The following is a 27,525-nucleotide window of genomic DNA, read 5'->3' as shown; positions in this document are numbered from 1 at the left end:
AAACAGTTGTGCCGTTTTATATTTTTGTGGAAACATGACTTTTTGATGAAAAGACAAGACTAGCATTTATTAGATTTTTTTATTATTTATTATTACTGACCACACATTTTTAACATTAAAACAAATAGAAACGTTTTCTTTCACACAGAAAAATATTTAGTCAATAGATTTCTTACCAGCATATCAGTCCTTTAGCTTGTATTTGGAGATGGCGAACTAGGAAACCTGCATATCTGTTTGTTTCCTTCTCTTCTGAGCAGAAAGATCCTCCTCCTCAGGATGTAAAGCAAGTGAGGCAATGCAGGCTTTGAAGTGCAAATAAGACAATCACCTCTCATAGTTTCAGTAGAACTGACGACATAATGCTTTATATTCCCTTAAAAGGGAAAGTCACATTCTTCACCTGTAACACTTGCATTCTAGATTTTTTTTATATCTATGTTGACAGCATACACTGTTTTTTCTTACCTTGCAGTATCCATTCAGCTTTAAATTGTGCAAATAAAGTCTTTTACATTCCCAGCAATTTTCACAAACACACAAGAAACTAAACAGCAACATTCGAGTTGGAAAATCAAATCACACAAGGAAGAATAAAAGTGCAAATCATTTTATTCTTTGTGGATTTTCCAGCTGGTTTAGCAAATATATACAGTGAATTCATCCTAATATCATCAGTTCATCTATAATTCCCACCCACGTCTTTCTAGTCACCATTCAGCAGATGAGAGTTCAACATCTCGGCATTAAAAATACATAGAGTAAAAACAACTTTGACAGGGTAAAAGAAGGAGTGAACTGACAGATCTTAACAGCAGCTGAAATCAAGTGACTATAGATATGGCACTACGACTGGTCACCCATTTATTGTCCACTGAGCCAGAAAAGTATGAAATCTAAACTTTTCATTTAAAAAACACAAAAAAAGACATTCAAGTTATTGTGATATTGTGATGTCATTCAGGTTGGTGGTGCATGTGGAGGTGCAACTCCAAGAAGGATTGTCTCCACTGAGTGGCTAACCACTTTCAGCTAAATCACTCTCTCTCGTACACACACACACGCACACACACACAATCACTCACTCACAACACACAAGTCTTTATTATTAAGTTATTGCCACAGTTGCCATGCACTACCATATACATAGCGAGGGTGAGTTCTACATCTATGTGTAAACTTTTGTGCAAGTGTGTTTGGCCCTACGTGCAAGCACATACGCAGTCACATACTGTCTAGTGATGTACAGGAAGCTCAATCAAAGGCACTTCTGAGGAACACACAATAAAATGTGGCCTGTAGCATTATGAGGTCAACTCACATGTATGTACATCACACAACCATGTCTGCAGAAAAAAAAAAAGCAATTCTAACTAAAATCAATCTTTTTAACCAACATTGCGGCAAAGGATCACACAGAGGAACATTATCGTAAGCCAGATGGGGGAGATTCTTTGTGCAAATGCTCTTCCATCATACTTAACCATTTAGATAAGTGCACAACAGACACACATCTGTACACACGCAATCGCTTGTCAAATATATTTGACGCACATTAATTCAATACTTTTTCTTTTAAGTCAGGAAAACAGATGCTCTAATACAAGTTAAGGCACCAAGCCAGCACAAGAAGCAAACATGGTGAGGCTGACGTGCTGAAAGGAGGAAGGCAGGGAGAGCGAGAACATGGTGAACTGAGAGACAGATCTGGAAGGGAAAAGAAAGTACGAGTCGCTCATGTCAGCATGGGGATATCATCTTCAGAGGTTGTGTCATCAGAGAGAGGGATCAGCAGCACTTCATCTTCTGAAGAAGAACAGGAAAAAGAGGGGGATGCAGAAAGAGGAAGAGAAGTAGGGGACGGGGAGGATCTGAAACGGGAAATGCTCCGCCCCAGCGATTGGAAGAGAGATGCTAGGGAAGGGCTGCTCGGGGGGATAGTGATGATGGGTGGGGTCTGTTGTGTTTCAGGGTCTTCAATTGGATGGACAGAAAATGGAGGTGGGGGAGAAGGAGGTGGAGGAGCCTCCGCATGCAGCTGTGTTTCTGTCTGTTGGGATAAACACAGTTTTTGAGGCAAGGACTGACTGGCAGCCTCTGTAGCCACTGAGGAGACTCCAGGACTTGACTGATTGAGCTCAGTGCTGGTATTAGCGGCTTCTGTCTGTTGGGAAGAAGAGGCTGTGGTCTGTGTTGGCCTGGGTGCGGGCCGGGGAAGCAAGCCCCATCTTCGTAGGCGTCGCACAGCTCTGCGGATGAACCGGGGCCTGCGTCTTCGCCGTAGAGAGGAAGCATTGTCTTGCCTGAGAAGCTGTAGTATTCCTCTCAGAGAGAGTGAGACAGTCTGAAAAAAGACACAAAGAGAATTGTAGAAACAAAAACATGCAAAAGTGAAAAACCAAACAGAAAATTCCACAAATAAGAGAAAATAAATATAAAACAAATATTGTAAAGCCAGTTAGGGACAGAAATGTAAATTTTTTTTTTAATCATTTTTTCTACACTAGACTAAATGCACTACCATTCAAAAGTTCGGGATCGGTAAGGTTTTAAAAACGTTTTTATGTCTCTTACTCTTATGCTCACCCAGGCTGCATTTATTTGATCAAAAATACAGTAAAACAGTAATATTGTGACATATTATTACAATTTAAAATTTCTGTTCTCTATCTTAATGTATTTTAAAATGTATTCCTGTGATGGCAAAGATGTATTTTAGCAGCCAGTCTTTTACTCCAGTCTTCAGTGTCACTTGATCGTTCAGAAATTATTGTAATATGCTGATTTCGTGCTCAAGTAACACTTTTCTGCTGCTTAAAGGGGTCATATAACGGTACATACACTTTTACAAGTTGATTGTACTGAAATGTGTGTTGGCAGTGCCTGTACACAACCATCATAAAATGATAAAAATCCATCCAGTGTTTTTGTTTTAATCTCCTTATATGTTTTCCCCTGCCTCAAATTGATTCGTTCGATTTTGTGACGAGCGTGTGACGTGACACGCTCGGAAGCCCCTCCCACGATTGTTGATTGACAGCATCGTTTCAACACAGACCCGCCTTCGCTCGTGAGGGAGCTGTCAATCATAGTCTGCGCGGACCGGCGCGGTCATTGTTGATATGCTGGAGCACTGTCTATGAGCAGAATGGCGTCTAAGCGATTGTGGTGTTCTGTTCTTGGGTGTAATAACGAACACAGCAGTCATTTTAATGTTCCTGAATCCGAACCGCTGAAGACGCAGTGGCTGTGTTTGTTTTCGAAGGGAATATTCCCCACGAGCAACGTCAATGCTCTCATGTTTGCGCGAATCATTTCTCACCAGACTGCTTTATAAACGAGGGTCAGTATAAAGCTGGATTTGCTAAGAAGCTGTTAATGAAAAAAGGATCGGTACCAGCTATTCATGTTTCTGCTGAACCTCTAGAACAACTGAAGTGAGTGTAACGTTTTATTAAACTTTATATTAATATTTATATTAACCTTTGCAAATCGCTAGCTGCACACTTCACAATGAATGCGTCTAAGGTTTACACTTAGGGTACATTACAGCATGTTTTCTATGTATGATGTTCTCAATATAATTCATAATCCCACGTTTATACTGAACAACGCGTTATGGTTATTGTGTTATTGTGTTACAAACGGTGTATGCACAGAACAGAGAGGCGGGGTGAGCAAAGCTCATTATCATTTAAAGTCATATGCACTGAAACGGCGTGCTGAAAACAGAGCTGTTTTTAACCAAGTAAAATAAGTGTTTTCTTACAATACTAATTAGAATTTTTAATTAAAGTATATTACAAACTTTTAATTTAGACCCTAAAGAATCATACTAGCTTGTACAAAAATGGCATTATATGACGCCTTTAATATTTTAGTGGAAAGCGTGATACATTTTTTCCAGGAAAGTTCAAAATAATAACAGCATGTAATTGCCATCTTTTGTTACATTAATAATTTCTTTATTTTCATTAATTGATTATGTATAATAAATATTAAAATTATACATTTAAATGTGATGCACTGCATATTTCTCATAAAATTGATGCATTAAAACAGTAACAAGAGCTCTTACCTCATTGGGGTTCTCAGTAGGGAAGTCTTCCACTGGTGGAATGATTCCCTGAGCAATCAGCTGACCATAAGAGGGCGGGGCCTGCTGCTGGATCAGTTCAGCCTCCTGCCGAGTGATTGGTGCGAACATGCTGAGAAGGCAAGAGTAGAGTATACAGAAATACTGTCACTATTTTCACATAATATTTCACATAATGATGTCCTGATCTTTCTCAAAAAAAAAAAAAAAAATCAATGACATTGTAAAATTATTATAATTGGAAAATGATGTTCATTTTGGTAGTTATTATCTGGTTTAGATGGTTTTACCTGTACTCTCGAGTGCGTAGTGAGTACAGCTTGCAGGTGCAGCCCATTGCAATGACTAGCAGAAGTCCGCAAACTAGGCTTCCAACGGTAGCTGCGGTTATGACCTTTCGGGGCAGGGTCACAGTGCAGTTAAGCTCATCTGTGCCATCCTTGCAGTCCACCTGTCCGTCACAACGCCAGCTCTCAAACACACACCTGCTCAATCAATTAAACATCGGCAGATTTTAAACGCAAAAGCCAATCATATGGTGGGCAAAATATATACACTACCATTAAAACATTTGGGGTCAGTGAGAAATTAATACTTCCATTCAGAAACTTAGAGTAAAGTGAGAGTTTTACTTTGTTACAAAAAAATATTTCGGTAACTCTTTAGTTAATGTATTAACTAACATGAACTAACCATGAGCAATACATTTGTTACTGTATTTGTTCATCTTTGTTAACATTAGTTCATAAAAATACAGCTGTTCATTGTTTGTTCATGTTAGTTCACAGTGCATTAACTAATGTTAACAAGATTTTAATAAAATATTAGTAAATGTAGACATTAACATTAATAACGCATACAGTATATAAGTGCAGTTCATTATTACCTCATGCTAACTAATGTATTTAACTAATGAACCTTATTGTAAAGCGTTATCACTATTTCAAATAAATGCTGTTTTATTTAACTTCCTACTCAAAGAATCCTAAAAAATGTACCACCGTTTTCACTAAAATATTAAACAGCAAAACTGTTTTCAGCAATGATATTAATATGAAATATTTCTTGAGCATCAAATCAGCATATTAGAATGATTTCTGAAGGGTCTAATGACACTAAAGAATGGCTTCTTAAAATTCAGCTTTTCCATCACAGGAATAAACTACATTTTAAAATATATTCAAATAGATAACGTTTTTTTATTTTTTTATTTGTAATGACGTTTTTAAAGTACTATTGTTATGTACTATATTTTTATATAAAAAATGCTATCGTCTTCACTAAAAATATTTAAACAGTGGCGTATACTCGTTTATGAACATTTACAAACCTGTCACTGTCGCAGTGAAAGGTCCCAGGTTGGCAGATGGTACATTCTCTTTCATCAGTTCCATCTGCACAGTTGAGCTGGTAGTTGCAGCGCTCATGAATCGAGTAACAGACTGGCCGGTTCTGCGGGCGGCTTGCTGTCTTAAGTCCTCCCATCCCACAGAGGAAGTGCCCAGCTTGGCAGCCCCAGCATCCTTCCTCATCCAGGCCCGTTTCAGGACAGTCCCAGTGGCCATCACAGCGCTGCTTTGGGTTGTAACACCCTCCCAGTGATCCCCCGCAAAGCTCCTCCCACGGAAGGCAGTAATCCGAGATGCGATAGGTCGCATTAAACCCACGCCCTTCAAATGAAGGCTCCATACGGTATATCAGGGAAATCAAGCCGGTGTGGGATTCAACCTCTACTGCTTTGCTATTGGACACGGAGTTGATCTGCAATTGTCAATGAGAGGGGATGTAAGACTTTTTATCCATATCATCAAAGTTTGAAGTGGTTTGACAGTTTAAAGAAACAAGTATGAAATAGATTAATCTGCATTGATCAATCACAAGCTACATCATCTCACAGACAAAGAGTAAAACTCACTGTTTTAATGACGTTGCCTGTGCCGTGGCGCTGGTCTGTGATTTTGATCATGTCTCGGGGACCCAGTTCCAGTTGTTGAACCTCTAATTTGAGTGGTCGTGAATCCTGGGGATCAACGGTCCACACACACACCAACGGTTGTCCCGTTTGTAAAGGGGGAGTAAACGACCCATAAAATGCACTCAAATATCCCCCACATGGCCCTCCTTGGGGCAGCAAGGCAAAGTCAGGGATTTTAGGCGGTGGTACATCTGTGCTGGATAATGGGATCACCAAGGTGCTGGTTTCAGCTGGAAGGAGGTTATTTACATCGTCTATGGGTGGTTCAGGGCTAACATCGTCACATCCGTCCTCGTCAGAGCCAAGTTCATCACCCTCACCAAGGCATTCAACTCGTCCGTTACAGCGCCACGATGGCGGGAGACAGCGTTCACTGTAACATTCAAACTCGCCTTGAAAACAGGGACCTGAGTCTGGAGAGGTGGGAGAAAGACAAATGAACCCTGTTAAACATACTCAAGAACAGAGTTTTTACAGTCTTCTGGATAAAGTCAGTGTCAGGGCAGGAACTGTGAAAATTCCCCTTCAATGCTCTAATCTACCTTTAATATATGAAAGACGGAAGCCTGTTACTGGGTAGAAATGAGTGAGGACGTGGTGCGTCACTGTAATGTTTCCCCCTGTCATCTCAAATGGTGTTGGAAGCTGGTAACCGCAGAGTTTGAAAGGGCTGCCAGTGAGTGGAACCACGGACACCCATTCCCGTCCACATCTCATATTAAACTGGGAAAAACTTCAAAAGAGATGGACACAAAGGAAATGGCAGGTAATTAAAAAAAATTGACCATTTACTGTGTAAGGATCAAAGCAATCTCTCACCTTGTTAACAACAAAAGCCATTTGTTAACATATTTATAAACTTAGATATATGCTCATCATTAGGCTGACTTTCACTTTTCACATTCATATTGTTCATATATGCATAGAGGCTTTAATATATATATATTTTCAACGATCCAAAAAAAAAGGTTCAATAAAATATTATTAGTACCTGATGATGACACGCTCCCCAACTTTTGAGGTTATCAGCCAACTGCAGTTGAGTGGACGGGAAGACCAGGAATGGTGGGCAGAGTTATGAATCTCTCCTTGTCTTTGTTGTAGTATTTTGGGTGAATGATCACAATGAGCTGAAACAGACAGTTAAAGCAAAAATATCTTTACATTTTATTGTGCTCTAGCCCTAAATTTTTATGTGAAATCACAAGAGACGATCAGTGATTTCCTGTGTTATTTGAGAACATCATTTTAGACATGAAAGCAGGTGGAATGGCCTTTAAAACATATAACTAAATAAAAATGAGCATTTAAGTATATGAAAAAAGTCCACAGACAATACTAAAGAGAAAACCTAAGCAGTCAAACAGGAAATAAATGCACAGTGACATTGGAAAAAAAGGTCCATTGTCCACTGTGTAGTGATGCACAAAGAATTACTCACACAAAAGTCACACAGCATTCTGTTGGTTAACACAACAAATTGAATCCGATGCAAAATCTGCATGTGAAAATGTTTTGCCCTTATGCAAAAATGACTGGAAATTTATGACTGAAAAACCTACGAAATTTAGACGAGCAACAGTAATTGTGACCACACCTATAGACCTTATGTAGCCCCACCCCTTTTCGGAGCTGAGCTCATTGTGTTCTGTCTTCGGGTTTGCATTTCCACAGCATGAAGGTAAGATCTTACGGATTTCAGAATGAACCGCTCATTTTAACATCTTCCCGGTCTACTGACATTTGTTATGACATCCGTTTCATACATTACAATGCTCATCATAACTTTTGTTAACTCTGCAATAAGTAAATCCATTTTACCAGCGAATTACTCTTCGACAGCGCTGCCATAGAAATATACAACGCTACTGCAAAAACAGAAGTACAAAAACAAAATTCTAAAGATGGCTGCGCGCTTGTTTCTCTGGCGCACAAGGCCTATAGTGTCCTAAAGTGAAGTGAAATAAAATAATGGCAGGCACAAGATACATATTTTTGGACTTTGGATGTGGAGATAACAATAAATTACATTATAAGAAAGTGGCATTTAAAGGGATCGTTCACCCAAAAAATTAAAATTCTGTCATCATTTAATCAACCTTTAAGTTGTTCCAAAGCTGTGCAAATTTCTTTCTTCTGCTGAACACAAAAGAAGATATATTTTGAAGAATGTGCGTAACCAAACAGTTGATGGACCCCACTGACTTCCATAGTATGAAAAATAATAATAAGGGGGCCGCATCAACTGTTTGGTTACCCACATTCTTCAAAATATCTTCTTTTGTGTTCAGCAGAAGAAAGAAATTCATACAGGTTTGGAACAACTTGAGGGTGAGTAAATGATGACAGCATATACATTTTTGGGTGAACTATCCCTTTAATCTCTAATGCTTTAGTTTTTGACTTCACCTTCTCGAGGACTATTTTAGTCAGGAATGTTGCATTTTCAACTGGGGCATTGGTTGTGAATTAAAATAAGCGTTCAGACTGAGAAACAAACAAAGAGATGTCAAGCTCTTCCTTACCGGCACTCAAGTCCAGCTCCAGAGTGCAAGGAACTGTGGGGGGAAAAATACAAATCACATATAAGACAAGGAATACTAAATGTGGTTTATTGCCATTTATCATGATGTAAATACAATCAATCTTATGTTTATGTTACCTTGCTTGACCCTAAAGTCACCATAGGTAGTAACCTTTGGTTCGGTTCAAGGTCAGTATTTCAATCAACATGAAAAGTCTGCTTCAGATTTATATAATAAGAGTTTGTATCATATCTGCATGATACACAGTCAAGGACAAAATCATGAAATCTTACCTGATAAAAACAAAAGACCTAAGACGTAAAGGCTGTGGGAAATAGACATTCTAAAAAGCAAATGACTGTCGTTGTTTCATAAAACACAAATTAAAAAAAACTATTTATGGCAAAAATATGGTCGGTAGATCCATCAGCTCGCCACAATTAAAAGCGGCACCATCACCAATGCGTCCTGTTGGAAGTGTTTAGCTGTAAAGACAAAAATAAACACCATAAACTACCAAGACAAAGACAACACTGACAACTAAAACTCAGTGGCTGACCAGCATTAGCTTTCAAAAACAACTGTTTCAATCAGAAACTCACCTCGATGGCATAACCTCGACAAATGTCAAAATATGGGTTCGAATTAAAATAGTCGGTAATTGACAAAAAAATATCGCATAGAATCTTTCGCACAGACTTCCTGTCTCGCTCTCTTCCCAGCAGTGACGCAACTCGGTGTTAGGCAGAGTAGCTGTGTAATGTTTATAAACGAAACATTCAAACTATTCAGTGACACTTCATACATATAGTCAGAACATATAATTCAGGGCATTTCCTTACGTTTCGCCCGTAAGAAAGTAAGACGACCAGCGTCTAAACTGACTGATTGTTCCGAAAGTTTAGTTTCCGACTTCTAACCAGCCTTTCTCGACTGATTTTTGCTAACGCTAGCTGGCTTCCTGCTACTTACTTTACTTTATATTAGGACACTATTAAGACCTGATACCACACTATAAACTATTCGAAATGAGATTCTATGCGTTCTTTCGTATAGTATTGTTTTGTGACTTTATCTTTACCGTACCTTTTCTTCTCTCTTGTTGACATTCGTTCCCAGTCACTTCCGTAAGTTCTGTTTCGTAGGTGGGAGACGAGATACACCACCCACCTACGTTTCAGTGACGCTAAATGCACGCTGCTTTCTGCTTGTAATGTTTGCCTTTTAACACTAGATGTCATAATTTAGCGTTTATTTTCAGCATTGCCATGGATTGTTGTAATACACTAGCCTACTATTCTCCACATTGGTGCTGTTTTTTAAGTAGGCCACACTACTTGTTGAAAGTTTGAACACACCTACTCATACTGTTTTCATCATTTTATGATATTAAAGTATTCACTATAATAATATAATTATAATAAACCATGTATTTCTGCATCCAGTGGAATCTTGTCAATCTAATATATTATTATTATAATTATAAATAATACTAATAATAATATATAGCCTACTATTATATTTTATTAGTAGTATTATTGTCTATTTTTATTATTTACAATTAAATGTTATTGTTTAATTAAAAGACTAGGTGTCCCAGTTTGCCAGTAGGCCTAACGTCTGTAAGATCTTAAATTGTCCTCTATGAGTAAAACGGAGAAAGCATTTTAAGTTTTTGTATTTTTCCTTCATTTTTTTTATCCGTGCAGTTTTATCCGACCGTTTTTTCTTCAATATTTGATTCAACACACTCAATAAATAAATGTTCAAATATCATTTTTTATTTAATTTAATAACAGTAATAATTCAAATTTTAGTTTTTTAAAGAAATGAATAGGCACAAAGTAGGCCTGGTGTCCACAAAACTAATTTCAAGCATTTAAAGGTTTTTAAGATCCACTAGTAGTTTGACAAGTAATGTACTAAAAATTTAAAAGAGATCTGTCGTTGTCTCATAAAACACTAATTTAAATAGTCTACAATTTATGGGGGGATAATGTGATAGCTTACAGATCCATGTATTTTTTTTATACTTTACGCTATTACATTTAGCCTATCACAATAGCAAAATAAGTGTTTTGTTTAACAACTTATTTTAAGTTTGGCTATCTAGAGGCGACAAAAGACGGTCGAATTTCGGAGAGAATTCAGAAAGTCATTGAATAATTAGCACACTGGGAAAAATGCACATCTGCAGCGTCGATTCTTTTTTAACTCCTCCCAGTCAGAAGCTCTGAGTCTGCAGTGCAGGCAGATTACCGCAGGGGACGTAAGAAACAACCACGTCTCCAATCTGACAGTGAAGCCGCCTGTGGAGAGAGAGATCAGCGGAGGACAAAAGAAAACTCCAGTGCAAGATGAGAATGTAGCGCAGACCTAAGATAAAAAAATATTTCACATCTGAAGATAGTCTTCTCTCTTCTGCTGGAAAGTGTATGGTCCAGCTTTACTTTTGGAAAAGTTTTCAATAATTATGATTACATACTTTATAGGCTAGGCAGAAGTCGGTTTTTATTCTTTTTGTAGCTACTTCGGAAAAACTACCAGGTAGAGTTTTAAGGAAACGTTTTCACTATTGGAATGGTCTGATTTAGGAAAATCTACTGGGGAAAACTTAGAGGAGAAAACTTTAAGAACGGAGCCTAGAGCATTTTTGTGTCCCGAGCCCAGTACTCTCGTGCACTGAGGAATGTTACCGAAACTCCAGACGTTGCAGCGGCTACTGCCGCTCGCCCTCGCAAGCGTGTTTCTGGTGCAAAGCGGGACCAGTGACAAAGAAGTCAGACCAGAGGTAAATGCACAGCCAGTGTTGTTCTAGTATTGTGTGTGTGTGTGTGTGTGTGTGTGTGTGTGTGTGTGCGTGTGCGTGGTGTTCTAGTATTGTGTGTGTGTGTGTGTGTGTGTGTGTGCGTGCGCATGTGCGTGTGTGTGTGTGCAGAATTAACCAACATTGTGGGGACCAAATGCCCCCAAAAGGATATAAAACCTGAAATGGACCAGCCAGCGGTCTGTGTGTGTTTTTCCACTATCTCTCTATCAAGCCTGTATTGTTGGACAGATACACTCAGATGTTTCCGCATGTCAGGATTTCCTTCATAAAGTGTATTCATGTAGGCTACCTCATAATTCACAGTTGAATACAAATGAGAAGTCAGATGAAGTTGTAAAAAACTGTCTTTTCGGATCCCTAAATATCAAGTTAAAACAAAAACAGGAGTGAGTCAGAGGCTCCAGGGCTCCTAGAGAGGGTTAATTATTAAAGTGTCGCAATTCTGTGGGTTCTGTACTGCATCTCTAGATTCTCATTTTTTCTTTCTATTTGCTTTGACAGAAAAAAACAAGGCTAACAGGTAGATATATCATTACATACATCAATTTGTTTATACACCCCAGAGCCATCCTAATGTTTGTTTCAGAAATAGACCTAGGTCTGGTAGACATATAACTGTGAGGGGGAAGAGAACGAGTGACGTTTTGGCATCTCTGTCACAGATGCAAGCCAGGAAACCTGAACGGTCTAAAATAAAGAAAACAAGATCAGAGAGAGGATTTAAAGGGTTAGTTCGCCCAAAAATTTAAATTCTGCCATCATTTATTCACCCTTGTGTTGTTCCTTCCAAACACGTAAGACTTTCGTCGCTTCATATGATGAACAGATTCATTTTAGGCTTTAATTCACATATAAACATTGATACATTGATAAACATTGAACACACAAGAATTAATCTCATTGGTTCTCGCACGTCTAACGGATGTTTATGAATGTTTATATGTGAATAAAAGCCTAAATTTAATCTGTTCATCATATAAAGTGATTGTGTCTCTTCAGAAAATTTGGATTAAACTCAATTCATATTGACCTCTTTATGAACTTTTTGAAGCATCAAAGTGGTAGTTGCATAGACTGTCAACGGAGGGACAGAACTAACACTTTAACACTTTTTGGGTGAACTAACACTTACAGACATTTTAATAACGGTCTCTATTTGCATCTCTTCATTCCTTTCTCTCACACTCCTTCACATTTCTGAGATGGTTGAGAGATGTACCAAGGCTAGTGTGAAAAACATTCGACTCCAGATTCCACCGAAAGCTTTCGAAGGTTTTCAAAGACAATAACAGTCTCCTCATGTGAGAGTCGCGTGATCAGAGAGTAAGGTCACGCAAAAGGTTAAATCCCAGATGCCCATTGCTTTTTTCGATTTCCTAAGTTGTACAGCCCTTTTTCCCTAATATATGCAGTTTATTTCCCTAAGAATTCTGAACTTTACTTCTAATGAACTAAATGCTTTACATTAGGTTATTATTACTTTGCGCTGCACTTTTTCTGTTGTTACAGGTGCTTTTGTTTTGAATACTGTACTAAAACGTCAAAAAAAGAAAGAAATTCAGCCATATTCCTTATGGAAAACAGCTGGGTATTGAAACCCCCCCCCCCCCCCCCCCTCCAAACCATAGTCGAGAGATGATGTATTTGTTTAAGTAGTATTACAGATGCAAAGCATCTGTTGAAACTCAGTTGAATTTTTCAGACCTTCATCACTTAAAGAGGCTTGAAAAGTGTTTGTTATTTGCAGTTTAGAAGAAAAATCACATGTTGAGATTTCATTCAGTAAGATGTACAACAAGACTCAAACTCTACAATTTCTCTTTTTGATGCTTGTTTTGTTTACATGGAAAAACAATGAAGTACTGCAGTATATAAATGAGTATGTGGATTATATATGGATTATAATGTCATGCATCTGTAACTGCTGGAATTAGATGATCAACTTCTGCTGATTGGTAGTCATTTTTTTTTCCTGTGATCTCAAATGAATAGAAACTAAGATATTTTTGAGTTTGCATTATTTTTTGGATTGTGTCAGAATTAGTTCAGCTGCTCAGTAAATGGGTCAGCGATCTGATCCTCCACGTGAAGATGCAGAGTGAGACACGGGCACTAATGCCTGAAAAATGTTCTGTTTTTTCCATTGGCACAGACAAGGAGGAACGACTGACTCAGTCCTTCTGTCGTGCATTCAGACTCACCTCTGGCCTCCTTTTTTTCTTCTCCTTTCTTTTTCTTCTACCCTTTGTTTTTATATTTCTAACTTTAAAAAGGACCTCACTTAGGTTTTGTTTTTTTCTCTCCAACTTCTTTTTCTCCCTCTTTAATGCCTTAGGAGCAGCAGATCAGCCGTTAAAATCATAAATGCTGCTTCCCCCCCCCCCCCCCCCATCTGAGCCTGGAAAATCTGACAGCAATATTTTCTGCAGAGAAACTATAAGAATCAGAGATTAGGGTTAAAACTGTGCACATATACTAGCAAAACAACATGTTTGGAATGTTACAACACTAAAACTGATGAAATTGTTTTTCAGAAAGTGGCGTCTTAGAAAACACTGAAGTGCCACACTGGCTCCATTTCAGAGTTTTAAAGAGGCCATATTTACGAAGTCTTGATTTTGTTTTTGGGGTGTATGAGAATAGGTTTTCATGCTTGAATGTTTATTGAATTATTTTTTTTACAGCACTATCTTCCCAGTGTGTCAGTAATGCTCAGTTTAGTTCTTTTCTCTAAGCCCCATTCTTCCGGAAAGCGCAATGTACTCTGATTGGTCGGCTGAACCGGTGTGTTGTGATTAGTCAACCGCTTTGAGCGTGTTTTTTTGCTTATGCCATGGGTGGGAATTATTTAAATGAGGAATATTGTGATGTGATCGTTCCCGGAAGAAAACCCAATGGAGGCGTTTCAGGGAGTTCAGAAACAGTGCACACTGATATAGAGAATAACTCCCTTTGGAATGACTTTGTGCTTTGTAACTTTGCAGACCTTTTTCGTGCTCAAATATCAACATTACACACTAAAGAAAGTTGAAAAAGTAAAAAAAGCACAATAGGTTTAATTTTTGCTGTAGCATGTGTTAACCGTGCTGGCATGTGTGGCAGTGATGTCATAGTGTGTGATTACACATAACCTCATGTCTTCTGTATATGCCAGTCACTGTCATGTGTGAGTTAATGGTTACTGTTGAACTCTGTTCCCAGATCTGTGTATAATGGCAGCGTAATTATTACATAAAGCTTACCCAGACAGCCCGAGACTCAGCAAACTCAATAAAGGCTAGCTGTCTGCATGGTAATACCTGACGCATGGCCACACAGTGACTCGCTCTTCCTCAGTCGGGAACGGTAGAGGTGTTCTAAATAGAAGCTTTGACACCCACCACTGGGAGTTCCAGAGCGGAGCATGCTGGGATTGCTGGCTGCATTAAGAGGAGACCTGAGGCTTTTCAGGAGGGAGAAGAGTGGCCTTCAGAGGGAGTAAGAGAGAAAGGGAAACATTTTCATCCTCATGAGTTAGTGTTTTTACAAAAACGGGCCGCGTCACCACAGCGGAGGCACCACACACAGAAAGCACTCATAAAGAAGGAGGAATTGAATGACGGACTGAGAGAAAGAAAAATTGAGAAAGGGTGACCAGGTTAACACTACACTATAGTGCCCTATCCAGTTATATACTTCCTCGACCTCAATGGTGTAGGCCAGTCCCATCGGAAAATCTACAATGTGAAGGAACCCGTGTGAAAGCACTCACTGATTTAGTGAAGTTGCTCTCTGGATGTGGTTTCTTAATCACTGTAGTATTGTATGCTAACATACAGGTTTGTTGAGGTGTTTCGTCCATTTTAAAGAGTATAATGTGTAAATAATAGGAGTAAGTGCCATAGAATTGAGCAATATACACAGATTTTTATCTAAGCTTTTGTCTTAAAATTGTAACGATACTTTATTTAGTCAATTTGAACTGGTTTATTACAAGCCAATAAATTCATTGAGACGACTACAGATTTCTTGCTCAACAAATTTTCAGTTTAATATTGTATGTGAAGTGAACTATGCTGTCTTTGTTTCTAAAGGCACACTAACCCTAAAATGCAAAGACATCTGGGATATAGTTTTAGAACGTTGTTATACCAACATAAGTTATTATTTAGTTCCAAGTAATTCACATTTTGTAAGTGTATGTGAATCAAAAGGTCCCATAAACTGGGAAATATGTAGTTTTTTTTACAGTATAATTAGCTTTATTAACATAATTATGCCTTTATTTCAACCATTGTAAATCTGAACAGTCTCTATGCCATCATGCTCGTCCTTCTTTTTCTCAATTCTTTTTGTAGCCGATACAGATACTGCTTATAGCCTACTTAGAAAAGAAAGAAAGAGAAAGAAAGAAAATAAGAAAGGGAGGCAGTCTGAGGTCACAAGGATTACTGAAAAATGCTTGTAATTTTTGCTGACACTCTTTGTGGTTGGACTGGAGACACTGGCTGTCTGATCCTTAAAATTAGACATTTACCCATTTAGTCTAACAGACAGTCACTCCTAAACCTGTAACCTTTGTGTTAACAGCCCAGATCAGCGCATTAGTCTACAACCACCTGCACAGCTATAATCAGGGCCATAACTATCATAGACAGGAGGGGGACACGTCCCTTCAGTATTCAGAATACTAGTTTATCGTGTGGGATTTTGCTTCTTTACAGTGAACATATATATACCAAACATGTTTTCTTTGAGCGCAAGTCATAAGCACATGAAACACATGAAGATTTAAGTTCTTTGAAGCTACATAATTACATTACCATTGTCGTTTGTTTAGCTGTACATTATAAGATATATTTAGATTTTATTTGTTTAGTTCTTTGTTCGTTTTCCTTTTTCTCCCTTTTCATGTTCTCAGTGTTAATTTCAGTAAGTCAGAAAACAAAATAACTATTTTAATTCAAAGTTTGTCTGTCTTTACCCAAGTGTGGCCAGCCCTAATCCTACCCCTAAAAGAAAACATTCTTCAGAAGAGGGGCATTTCTTCAGCAAATATATCCCCAAAGTATAACTAGGTTGGAAACACACACATGTACAAGTTAAATTATGGTCATAAAGTCTCTGACACACTGTTACTTACAGTTACAACACACAAGACACAGTTAAAGCCTTTAAAATTGTTAAGTGTCCATACAAACTCTCTTACTCACAAAAGTTTAACCAGGTCATAAGCATAAGCATACACACTCACATACACATCTATGTGCTTGCACTGCGGTTCATCACTGATGTTTGTGGACTTTGGCAGGTTTATGTATAATTAGATTTTATAAATTCAGACAGCATGTCATGTGGATGTGGTGCTGCACTAACACATTTGGAACAGTGAGGACACTTCAAAAACATTCAGCACAACCTTTAATTCACTGAGGTCACCTTAACAGCCATGACAGCAGTGACACCTGTGCTATTTCATGCTCTGACAGAAGTTGTGATGTTTTCCAGAGGAACTTTTTGTGCGCCAGTGTGTGTGTCTTTTATTCACGTTGAATTTGGTTTACTATAGTAGTTACAGCTGCATGTTAATATGTTTTGTTTTAATGTGACATTCATTCTCTCTCAGGCATGGCTCCAGCAGTATGGGTATCTTCCTCCTGGCGATGTTCGGGCTCAGGCAATCCGCTCTCCTAAATCCATCACCTCCGCTATATCCGCCATGCAGAAATTCTATGGCCTCTCTGTCAGCGGCACTATGGATCCAGCTACACTATCGTAAGTCTTGCCCAGTCTCGTACATCTCTATTTTGTTGGTAACGGTGGTACAGATAAAGTACTTGAGTAAAAGTACAGATACCCTAATAAAATATTACTCCAGTATAAGTACTCATTTTCAGTATTACTTGAAAAGTACAAAAGTAATTTAATGTACTATTACTATAATTATTAAAAGTAAAATTGATTGATTATTTCATTAGATCATTGATTATTCATTGATTATTTATGAAGGAAAAGTTTACCAAAATAAAAGTACTCTGATAAAGTACACAGATGCTTGAAAAATGTAACTTCATTACTGTCCACCACTGGTTAATTGTGACCATTTAAAGATAATGTGCAATATGTTACTCAATAGTTATATTATTTATGCTAAATACTGACAATCTTTGTCCACAAATGGATGACCTGATAGAGAATTAAACATCTGATTTGCAGCCAGTTTTCTTAGGTGACTGAGTCACGTATGATTGAATGACTTTATGTCTTGCATTAACATGATGTTGTTAGGGCGATGCAGCGGCCAAGGTGCGGTGTTCCAGATAAATTCGGCTCTGAACTGAAGAGCAACCTACGAAAGAAGCGCTATGTCATCCAGGGCCTAAAATGGGACAAAAGAGAGGTCACATTCAGGTATGGAACTGTAATTGACAGCCTAAGGAAAATTAATAATAATAGTAATATTTAATGCACATAAAACTGTGGCACTCTATCCACCTTAATTTTAATGTAAGAGCAGACGCAGCCATTTCTAACCTGAATGTGCGAGGCACCGAGGCGGTGTCGCCCTCTTCCAGCTATTTTAGTTGTACAAAAACAGTCCGTTGTGCTGATTGATATTGCAAACTGATATTTGTTATCATATTATTTTAATTCCTAATCATAATCATAAACACTGGTTTGCAGCACAAATAGTTTTACCATATACTGCACTTAGTTATTCTTCTAGTTATTTACCTATAGCAGGTAATGAATCTAAAGTCTCACGCATTTACAGAAAATAGCTCACAAAATTGCAAAATAAGGTGGATACACCTGCCATTAACATGCATTTTTTTATTCAGATAGTATTCTGGATGGAGCAAGCTAGATAGCATTTACACTTTGCATTCCAATGCAAGATTAAACATTCAGAACACGTAAATGATGACTAACTTCTTCAGAACTTTATTAGTCTACTTCTTCTTTTTCAGAAGTGGAAATAGTTACCAGACTTTATGTATTTATTTAAAAATGACCGGTTTCTACACTTCCTTCCTGAAAGGAAAACTTAGATTTAGCAATTAAGCACAAATGTTTTCTTTACCCAGTATCCAGAACTACACTCCTAAAGTAGGTGAGCCTGCCACACACGAGGCCATCAGGAAGGCCTTCAGGGTCTGGGAGGCCGTGACACCACTCAAGTTCCGTGAAATCCCATACAGTCAAATCAGTGGCAAGGTGGACAAGTTTGCAGATATCATGCTTTCCTTCGCGGAAGGCTATCACGGAGACAGCACCCCATTCGACGGCGAGGGAGGTTTCCTGGCCCACGCGTACTTCCCTGGTCAAGGTATCGGAGGTGATACCCATTTTGACGCAGCAGAGCCTTGGACGACAGGCAATGTTGACCAGGGAGGTGAGCAGAGAATGAGAGAATGTGAAAATGTTTCTGTCAACTGAACAAACTTCATGCGTAATGTGTGCATGTGAAGTCTGTGTTATTTTACATTTAGAGTATCACTGTTCTGCCTCTCTTTCAGGTAATGATGTGTTCCTGGTGGCAGTGCATGAATTAGGTCATGCTCTTGGTTTGGAACACTCAGGCGATCCCTCTGCCATCATGGCTCCGTTTTACCAGTGGATGGACACTGAGAACTTTGTGCTGCCCGATGATGACAGACGGGGGATCCAGCAGATATATGGCAGTCAGTTTGCATTGCATATATATATTTATTTTAATTTATTTATTCATAATTTTTATTTTTATTACAAGATTATTATGTACAATGACAGTCTGATTTTAACACTTTACAATAAGGTCCAATTAGATAACATTAACTTACAATGAGCAATACATTCATCAGTTACAGTTTTCATTCATCTTTGTTAACATTAGTTAAAGGTTCTCTAAGCGATATCGGGTGACGTCACTTCTTGTTGACGTTTAAAGTATTGTCAAACAAAACGGAGGCTAGCTAGACCCTCCCTCCTCCTCATCCGCGCACTAACCCCCCAAACCCCGCCCCCAAGTCCTTCTTGTCGGTGATTGGCTGGAACTGTTTGTCATGTTTCGTGGAGCGGGTTAGCCCAGTTTGTTTTTGTTGCTGTTTGTGGAGCCTGGGCTGCCTACAGAGATCGCGTTTCTTTACAGTGTGTTCAGGGGACAGGCAGCCAGCGGTTAGTGAGGAGATGTTTGCTGTATGTGACAAAAAATGTTTTGGCCTAAAAAACGCGTGACATCGCTTAGAGCACCTTTAATAATATGATTAATTTATTGAATTAATAATGTGAACAGATTAGTGCTGTCAAACCAACTAATCGCATATACTGCACACACACACACAAATATATATATATATATATATATATTGACATACATATACACAATTCATTTAAAAGGCTAGCTAAGATAAAATGATGTATAAGACAAGAATAAAAAAAAAGAATATAACAATTACTAAAAATCATTAAGAAAGATCCCAAAGTGTTGTTGTTGTTTCACATTTTATCTGAAGCATTTACTCTTATGTTAGGATTGCAAATAGAAATAAAGAAACAAATCTTAATTTTTCTTCATTTAAAACTATAGATATTTAAACAGAAAAAATTAAAATGTAATTAAATCAATAAACTGATGGTACAGTTTCAAAAAGCTGCAAAAAATCTATTAAAATCTGTGCACACCTGTGTATTGTCATGGAATGTCAACGCACAGGTGGGCCGGAGTTTAGAACCCATGTGCAGTTTTATTGACAAACGAATAACCGGATACAAAACAAACAGAACTAAGACATTACATAAACATAAGCATTTGACTTGAACAGACTAGATAGAGCATGGCATAAACAGGCCCGACCAAACTCGCCAACAACGGGTTACATAGAACAAAGCTAGTCAAGAGAAAATGGAAACATGAGGGCTATAAATACACAAGGACTAATGACTAACAAGATATACCTGAGAGTAATCAATACAATAAGTGTGTTTGACATGAAGCGGCGCTGCGCTGACCGATTGGTGTATGACATCAAAGTACCGTGAGAGCGATTCAAAAGCACATAGAGCCATCTGCTCTCTAATCACTCTCGCGGTACTTTGATATCATAAACTGATCAGTCTGTGCAGTGCGCTTCAAGTCAAACAAACCTAAAGAAAACATAATACATGATACAAAGGAACCACATGACCAGATCACATGAGGGGAGCAGGGAATTACATGACATGACAGGAAACATGACTATGACAAATTACAAAATTAAAGACATGGAAACATGAATGTAAAACCAAATTAAAAACAGACATGACATGCGTCTTTCGGTAGGTGCTCGTTCTGGTGAAAAGCCCCACCCCCCGGCACCCCGCCCCCCCACTCCCAGGCCAGACCGCCCTTCCTTTGGCCCCGACATATGTGAGGGGCACTTCGACACCATCGCTTTCCTCAGGGGAGAGATGTTCGTGTTCAAGGTACAGCAGAATGCAAAACGAAACTTTTTTGTGTGGACATTCCATGTATTTTGTGAGTACTTTATTTTTTTTATATATTTACACCCCCTCTACTTCACAGGAAAAGTGGTTCTGGAGAATGCGTGATGGTAAACCTCAGCAGGGGTATCCCATGCCCATTGGACACTTCTGGAAGGGACTGCCTCCCTCTATCAACGCAGCCTACGAACGTTCTGATGGAAAATTTGTTTTCTTCAAAGGTGCGTCTGTCTTCTATATTATTTTGCCTTTCGTTGTTGACAAAATATTTGAATGCTACCGGTCCCGATCTGAATTCTGACTTGTGATGCAGCCTCAATCATAATGACACCGTGTTCGTTCGTTGGCCAGAGGAGAACTCCATTCTCCATTCTGTCACCTGATGGAGTTTGGGTTCCTTGCCACTTAATACTCAACAATATTTTTGATCTGAAAGTACTGGTGCTGTTGTATGAGAACTGAACTGGGCTGGATGATGATATCATGTTTTGAAGAACTGCTTTAGAGATGTAATGAACTAATTTAACATCTGATGATCTTTATACCGGAACTGAATCAACACCGAAACTACTTCAGCCTAAATGCATCATTTCCTGTTATTTCATGTTTCATATAAATAAAGGTGTTAGAAATTTCTGGTTCTAATTAATGTCACAAATTAAGCAATGATTCTTGTTTGTCTCTCCTCTCACTAGGTGATAAGTACTGGGTTTTCAATGAGGCTAAAATGGAGGAAGGTTATCCAAAAACTTTCAAGGAACTTGGCACAGGCCTACCAAGAGACAAGCTGGATGCAGCTGTTTTCTACACACCCACTGGCAACACTTACTTCTTCAGAGGAACCAAGTTAGTTTCCAGTGTCACTTACCATATCTGACTCATGTAAATCCATGTGATTTCGTGTCGTATTGAGAAAAATGCTTCCTCTTCTTTTTTTGTGAACTTCTCCCTTTCTTTTATTGGTTTTCTTCCCCATTCATGCCTTTTCTGTTTTCTCAGGTATTACCGTTTCAATGAGGAAAGCAGATCTGTGGATTCAGACTACCCCAAACCCATCAGTGTATGGCAAGGAGTACCAGATAATATCAAAGGGGCCTTCATGAGCGAGGATGGAGGTACAGAAGTTTTTCCTTTCCTGTGGGTTCTCCACTGTCGTTAACTATATATTCGTATCGTATATATTCACTATCCTTCAAAAAAAAAAAAAAAAATTTTTTTATACATATATACTGTATTAATATACAGTATATATAGACTATGCCAACAAAGGATGCATTTATTTGATCAAATTACAGTAAGATCTGGTTGTCACGGTACCAATATTCCAGTAGTAGTTACCAATACCAGTAAAATTTCATGGTTCTCTGTACCACTTTTGGTACCATAGCAAAAACGGTTCGAAATCTTTTACTATTTCTATCTATTTTGAAATAAAAATATTCATTTAATTAATTAATTTATTATTATTTATTATGATAATAATTATAAGTAAACATGTAGCCTTCAAATGTGAACATTGTATATAAAAAGATCAAGTGAAAAAATTTGTCATAAAATGAAGGACAAAGTAACAAATACACATAGAACAAGTGGCAGATCTGTTTGCACTTACACTCTAAGAGTTTTTATGCACATCTATTTTGGCAAACAGTATCATATTTTTATCCCGTCTGTTGCTATGGTTATATCACTGTCAATCATTCGGATTCAATCACGCTTTTAAATACAGTTGTAAATCCAGACATTTTGCAGCATGAAAAACAAAACTTGTATATGGGTTATAAACAAAAAGTGAGCAAAGAGCTGAAGTTATCAATCACTTCAGCGCCTGCTCACTGAGAACACCACTCCTGCGAAAACTTCAGTGTTTTGAGCGGATTCTGACTTAATCACCCCTGATTGGCCATTGCGTTCACACACTCAACAGATATGTCTGTGATTGGCTACAATGATCAGTCCTTCAAAAACAGTTGTAAATAGAAATCTTTGACACTCTTCACAGAGTGCTTACACAGAAACACACGGGAGCGTTTGAAAGCAGCCGCAGCCGCCTATCAGCGGGTACCGAATATGCGGTACTCGTTTACTACTGGTACATTTTTTAAATTTCAGTACCGACAACCCTAGTAAAAACAGCAATATTCTGAAATATTTTTGCAATTTAAAATAACTGTTTGTCATTTTAATATATTTTAAAATGTAATTTATTCCTGTGATGCAACGCTGAATTTTCAGCGTCATTACTTCAGCCTTCAGTGTCACATGATACTTCAGAAATTATTCTAATATGCTGATTTGCTGCTCAAGAAACATTTCTTATTAATATCAATGTTAAAAACAGTTGTGCTGCTTAATACTTTTGTGGAAACCATGATAATTTTTTTAGGATTCTTTGATGAATATAAAGTTAAAAAGTACAGCCTTTATTTGAAATAGAAATCTTTTGTAACATTATAAATGTCTTTACTGTCATTTTTGAGCAATTTATTGCATCTCTGCTAAATAAAAGTATTAACTAAAAAAAAAAAAAAAACCTGACCCCAAACTTTTGAGCTTTATTGTGTGTGTGTGTGTGTGTGTGTGTGTGTATATATATATATATATATATATATATATTAGGGGTGTAACAATACCTGTATGTCAGGATTCAATACATATCACGATACTGAACTAACGACACATTATTATTGTGATACTCCAGGACATATGATAAAAGGTTAAAATTAAAATGCTAAATTTTATATTACATTGTGGGTGTAAATTAATAGGGTTACACTCTGTAGGCCATTTTTTACTGGTAACATAAAACATTTGGCATTATTAGGACATACAAATATTCCCCCATTGCATTAATATACATTATATTCAACATTATTATATAGTAAATTAATGTAGTACTGACACTAAAACTCTAAAAACTTTTATTTTGGGTGAACTACACGATACATATAGTCACTATCCACGATACATATTGTTGCATTTTTGTATTGCGATATATTGTGACACAATATTTTGTTACACCCCTAATATATATATATATATATATACATATATATATATAGAGAGAGAGAGAGAGAGATTTAGAAATTTAGAGCCACTTTTACTGAATCAGCTTTTCCCACAATTTTTCAGCCCACACCTACTTCTACAAAGCCAATAAGTACTGGAAGTTTAACAATCAGCAACTGAAGGTGGAGCCAGGCTTCCCCAAATCTGTCCTGACTAACTGGATGGGCTGTGAAGGCGAGGATCCCATGAAGAGGTCCGGCACAGATGAGGAAGTGCTTATCATCGAGATGGACGAGTCAGAAGGCGGAGGCATGGGAAGAGCCGCAACCATCGTCATCCCACTCTTTCTTTTGGCCTGTGTGCTTGTCACTTTGGGGGCTCTGCTGTTCTTCCACCACTATGGTACCCCTCGACGCCTCCTCTACTGTCACCGCTCTCTGCTCGATAAGGTTTAGAGATGAACATGAAAGGCATGGGAAGAGAAGTGTAAGAGGGATACAAGTAGATGACATTTGGAAAGATTGTATTAGGATGGAGTGAAAATGAATGTCAGACAGTAACGTTTGGTTTACAGGTCTGCAGGCAGGGAGAGATGAAAAGTGAAGGATGTGTATTGTTTGTTTTTCTATTTACATGTACTTCTCTGCCGTTAATAAGAAATCCGAAATGGAGTGGGAGATAAGAGAGACAGACACGAGCCCTCCTCCATCTCTTACATGGTTACGGTTTATCACTCAGTGAAATGCACTTTTGTTCCTTCAGTCTTCTCTTCAGTATATAATCCCTCCTTTATCCTCTCTGAAAATCTCCCTCTCCAGACCCGAACTTGACTCCAGCCGGCCGGCTGTTTGATTGACATGTTCTATACACTAACTGATCTCACTTTGACATATTTCATTAACTCAGATTTTGCTTTTTACATTGCTAATCCAGTGAAATCCTCCTGTATCCCATAAAGTGCCTTTGCCATTGAATTAATAGAATGGAAGGACTATCATAATTGACCTTCCTTGCACCTTTTATTCACCACAAAGATATTTGCACAAAGTATGGCTCGACTGTAGAGACCTGCTGTACGTGAAAGGTCAAAGGTTAAAGGTCAAAGTTCAGGGAGAGAGAAGCCCAGTAGCTTCTGGAGTAGGCCAGTTTTAAATACACTTATAGAGCAGAGCTGTCCATCTGTTTCAACTCAAAATGCTATTGTTATTGCAATGCATTTGGTATTTACTATGTTTAAGTATGTCATTAATGATTGGCATTGTTATTATGACTATGGTTATTGTTATTATTGTTCTCCTAGTGTAGTCTTGCCTATTTTAAATTGTCATTTCAAGTCCTGCTGGACACAGGCAGAATGTGACTTATTTCAAATTAGTCAGGTTTCTATAATAGAAGAGGCTGGAGGTGAGATATTTTCTCGCTCTCCACCTTCCAGAAACAAATAAATAATTATTTATGAACAGTAATGGTGCTATGGGTTTTCTGTAACAAGACTGAATACATCAGTGTTAGACATTTCTGAATTAGTTTTAACAATGATAATGGTAATGATATTTATAATGATAGTGATATAGTGTAAATGTAAAGGAATGACATTTTTGCCTGTTTCATACTTTTTGTACTTGGAAATGAAAATTAAATAAAGTTCCTTTTTTTAACATTATTCTCTCTTTCCTGGACCTTAAGAAATAAAATTCTCTCATGAGTGAGTTCCAAATGTACTAAAATGTTTCATGGACTGAATCAATCTATCTTATCTGTCTGTCTATCTATCATATATCTATCTTTGTTTGTTTTGGACAGAAAAACTGATGAGTGTTTGCACATATCCTCATATCTGAGAGAACAAGGGACCAGACTAGAGAGACATATGACTGTACTTTGTAGTGAAGGAGGAGTGTATGCTTTTCTTCAAAGTGTTTTAAATCGGTTCCAGCTGACAAAGTCAGAAAAAAACAGCGCTCTGCCATTTCCGCTTCCCTCCCGTCTTCTCCCCCTCCCCGTTTCTCCACACAGCAAAATTGTTCTCTTTTATGAGGCGTTTTTTAATGAACGGCCCACCACAAACATCTCTGTGCTGTTTTTCCTGTCGCCTCCCTTTCAAATCTCTTTCTCCTCTCATCTTTGAATCCCTCTTCGCTCTGTGTTACTTTTTGCATTCTTTTTAAATAGGTACAGGGGTGAGAGTGCATTAGTCAGATGACTAAAAAGCCCAGTTCAGCATGATAAAAATTACATGAACTGACTTGTCAAATTACTCTTATATTTCTTCTCTCTCTGGCACACTATCCACTACTGGTGAAAAGTCTGCAATTTCTTCACCTGCAAAAAACAACAAAACATCCGGTTTAGATTTTCTAGAAATTGTGGCTGCCATTATTAATCTTATGTAGATTTCTAAAACATGCATAAGCCTGTCATTTTTCTTTATATTACTTATAGGCCTATAATTTTTTACTGAAATTATCATCTGTTTATTGGATGGACAGATGAGCTAAGGACAGGACAGGAAGTCTGGCTCTCGTTATGGTGGTGTGTCATGTTTGGTGAGCTTGGTGCTCGGATGGCCAGGGAAAAAGTACACAAACGCCCACATACACGCTGAGCTGGCGAACAGGACGTGGCCTGGACAGTTGCTTGCAATTTAGACATTTTGTGTAAATGTGTTCCTGCAGGAGAGGAGCAGGAAAGCAGGTGGCTTAGAGAAGCCCATTGCTATAGTTCAAAGTTGCATATACTGGAAAAGCAACCAACCATAACACGAAATAAGTCCTAAATAGGCCTGAATCAGCAGCCACAGAAAAAAAAGAAGAATTACGCAGACAGTTCGGTTCCACAATCCCCTACCCCTCACATGTTTGTTTAATAAATATTTTGGGAAGTTTCATAATGATTCTACTAATAAGAGGGTGGTACAGCTCTATTACTTCTTTGTACACTCTAGTACTTCTCTGCATATTAAAATCCACCATGAAGAATTGTGTAGATTTTCCCCATTGGGTGTTTCTTCAGCTCTGAGCAATTTTTTCTTATATATATATATACACTGTGTTTAGGAAACGCAAAAGATTAGAATTTTTTTTTTTCTTCACCATCATGTCCCTTTAGGGGCTCTGTAGATTGTTTTACCCAGTCCCAAATTTTTCATTTGAAAATTCATTATAAAAATATGAATTACATGATGTTTAAAAATATGATGATGTAGACAAAGAGTGAAATAATTAACCATTTCACTATTTGCTGTCTGAAAATTGATATAATTTTTTTAAAGACTAATACATAATACATTTTTTCCCCCAAAAGTTTGTAACTTATTTACCAAGAAGAAAAGAGTGTTATGCTTGATATGAAATATGAGATATGTTGTGTGAAGAAAATAAAGCGATATCAAGGTCAAAATCTTTTTATCTCTCCCTTATACGAGTAGGAAGTGTATTGCTATATCCAAAACCCTTGGCCAAACACTGTAACCTTAGCTGTGTCATATCCTGCTCCATACTCTAATGTTTTTGTCTGCTTTCAACTCTCCACCATCCTTTTCCCTATTTTTTCCCGTCTTTTCCTGTATGTATGTTAAAGGACTGCACATTCACCTCATCTTTCGTCCCTTTCCTACCCTTCCGGTCCTCAGTCTGCTCTCTCTCCTCCT

At 37.9% G+C, this 27,525-nt stretch overlaps 2 protein-coding genes across 2 annotated transcripts; one reads left to right on the top strand and one right to left on the bottom strand.

The window, feature by feature from the left end:
* Nucleotides 1-594: 594 nt before the first annotated feature.
* Nucleotides 595-9,090, bottom strand: lrp10 (low density lipoprotein receptor-related protein 10). The gene is made up of 9 exons (XM_056268555.1): nt 8,890-9,090; nt 8,597-8,629; nt 7,063-7,201; nt 6,614-6,804; nt 6,012-6,484; nt 5,427-5,857; nt 4,387-4,581; nt 4,079-4,208; nt 595-2,344 (listed from the first exon to the last, which is right to left on the bottom strand). Exons 1-9 carry the CDS (start codon nt 8,936-8,938, stop codon nt 1,736-1,738), a joined length of 2,250 nt encoding a protein of 749 aa, XP_056124530.1. The 5' UTR covers nt 8,939-9,090; the 3' UTR covers nt 595-1,735.
* Nucleotides 9,091-10,949: 1,859 nt separating this feature from the next.
* On the top strand, nt 10,950-25,539 carry mmp14a (matrix metallopeptidase 14a (membrane-inserted)). The gene is made up of 10 exons (XM_056268560.1): nt 10,950-11,387; nt 17,032-17,180; nt 17,694-17,816; nt 18,494-18,801; nt 18,926-19,090; nt 20,707-20,849; nt 20,950-21,088; nt 21,563-21,713; nt 21,867-21,982; nt 24,000-25,539. The coding sequence occupies exons 1-10, from the start codon at nt 11,286-11,288 to the stop codon at nt 24,329-24,331; spliced, it is 1,728 nt and encodes a 575-aa protein (XP_056124535.1). The 5' UTR covers nt 10,950-11,285; the 3' UTR covers nt 24,332-25,539.
* Nucleotides 25,540-27,525: the final 1,986 nt, after the last annotated feature.

The sequence above is a fragment of the Rhinichthys klamathensis genome, unplaced genomic scaffold (assembly GCF_029890125.1).
Source record: "Rhinichthys klamathensis goyatoka isolate OS25496 unplaced genomic scaffold, OSU_Roscu_1.1 h1tg000275l_1, whole genome shotgun sequence".
Classification (NCBI taxonomy): domain Eukaryota; kingdom Metazoa; phylum Chordata; class Actinopteri; order Cypriniformes; family Leuciscidae; genus Rhinichthys; species Rhinichthys klamathensis.
The sequence above is the reverse complement of the archived record's forward strand: the minus strand, read 5'-3'. Positions and strand labels throughout refer to the sequence as shown.

Bases quoted from the DNA above. Each gene is read 5' to 3' on its own strand.
- lrp10 (XM_056268555.1), bottom strand. From the start codon at position 8,938: ATGTCTATTTCCCACAGCCTTTACGTCTTAGGTCTTTTGTTTTTATCA. The intron at 6,485-6,613 runs GTAGATTAGAGC...CCACCTCTCCAG, and splicing joins CCGTCTTTCATATATTAAAG to ACTCAGGTCCCTGTTTTCAA. The intron at 5,858-6,011 runs GTGAGTTTTACT...TGACAATTGCAG, and splicing joins CAGGCAACGTCATTAAAACA to ATCAACTCCGTGTCCAATAG.
- mmp14a (XM_056268560.1), top strand. From the start codon at position 11,286: ATGTTACCGAAACTCCAGACGTTGCAGCGGCTACTGCCGCTCGCCCTC. The intron at 17,181-17,693 runs GTAAGTCTTGCC...TGATGTTGTTAG, and splicing joins ATGGATCCAGCTACACTATC to GGCGATGCAGCGGCCAAGGT. The intron at 20,850-20,949 runs GTACAGCAGAAT...TCTACTTCACAG, and splicing joins GAGAGATGTTCGTGTTCAAG to GAAAAGTGGTTCTGGAGAAT.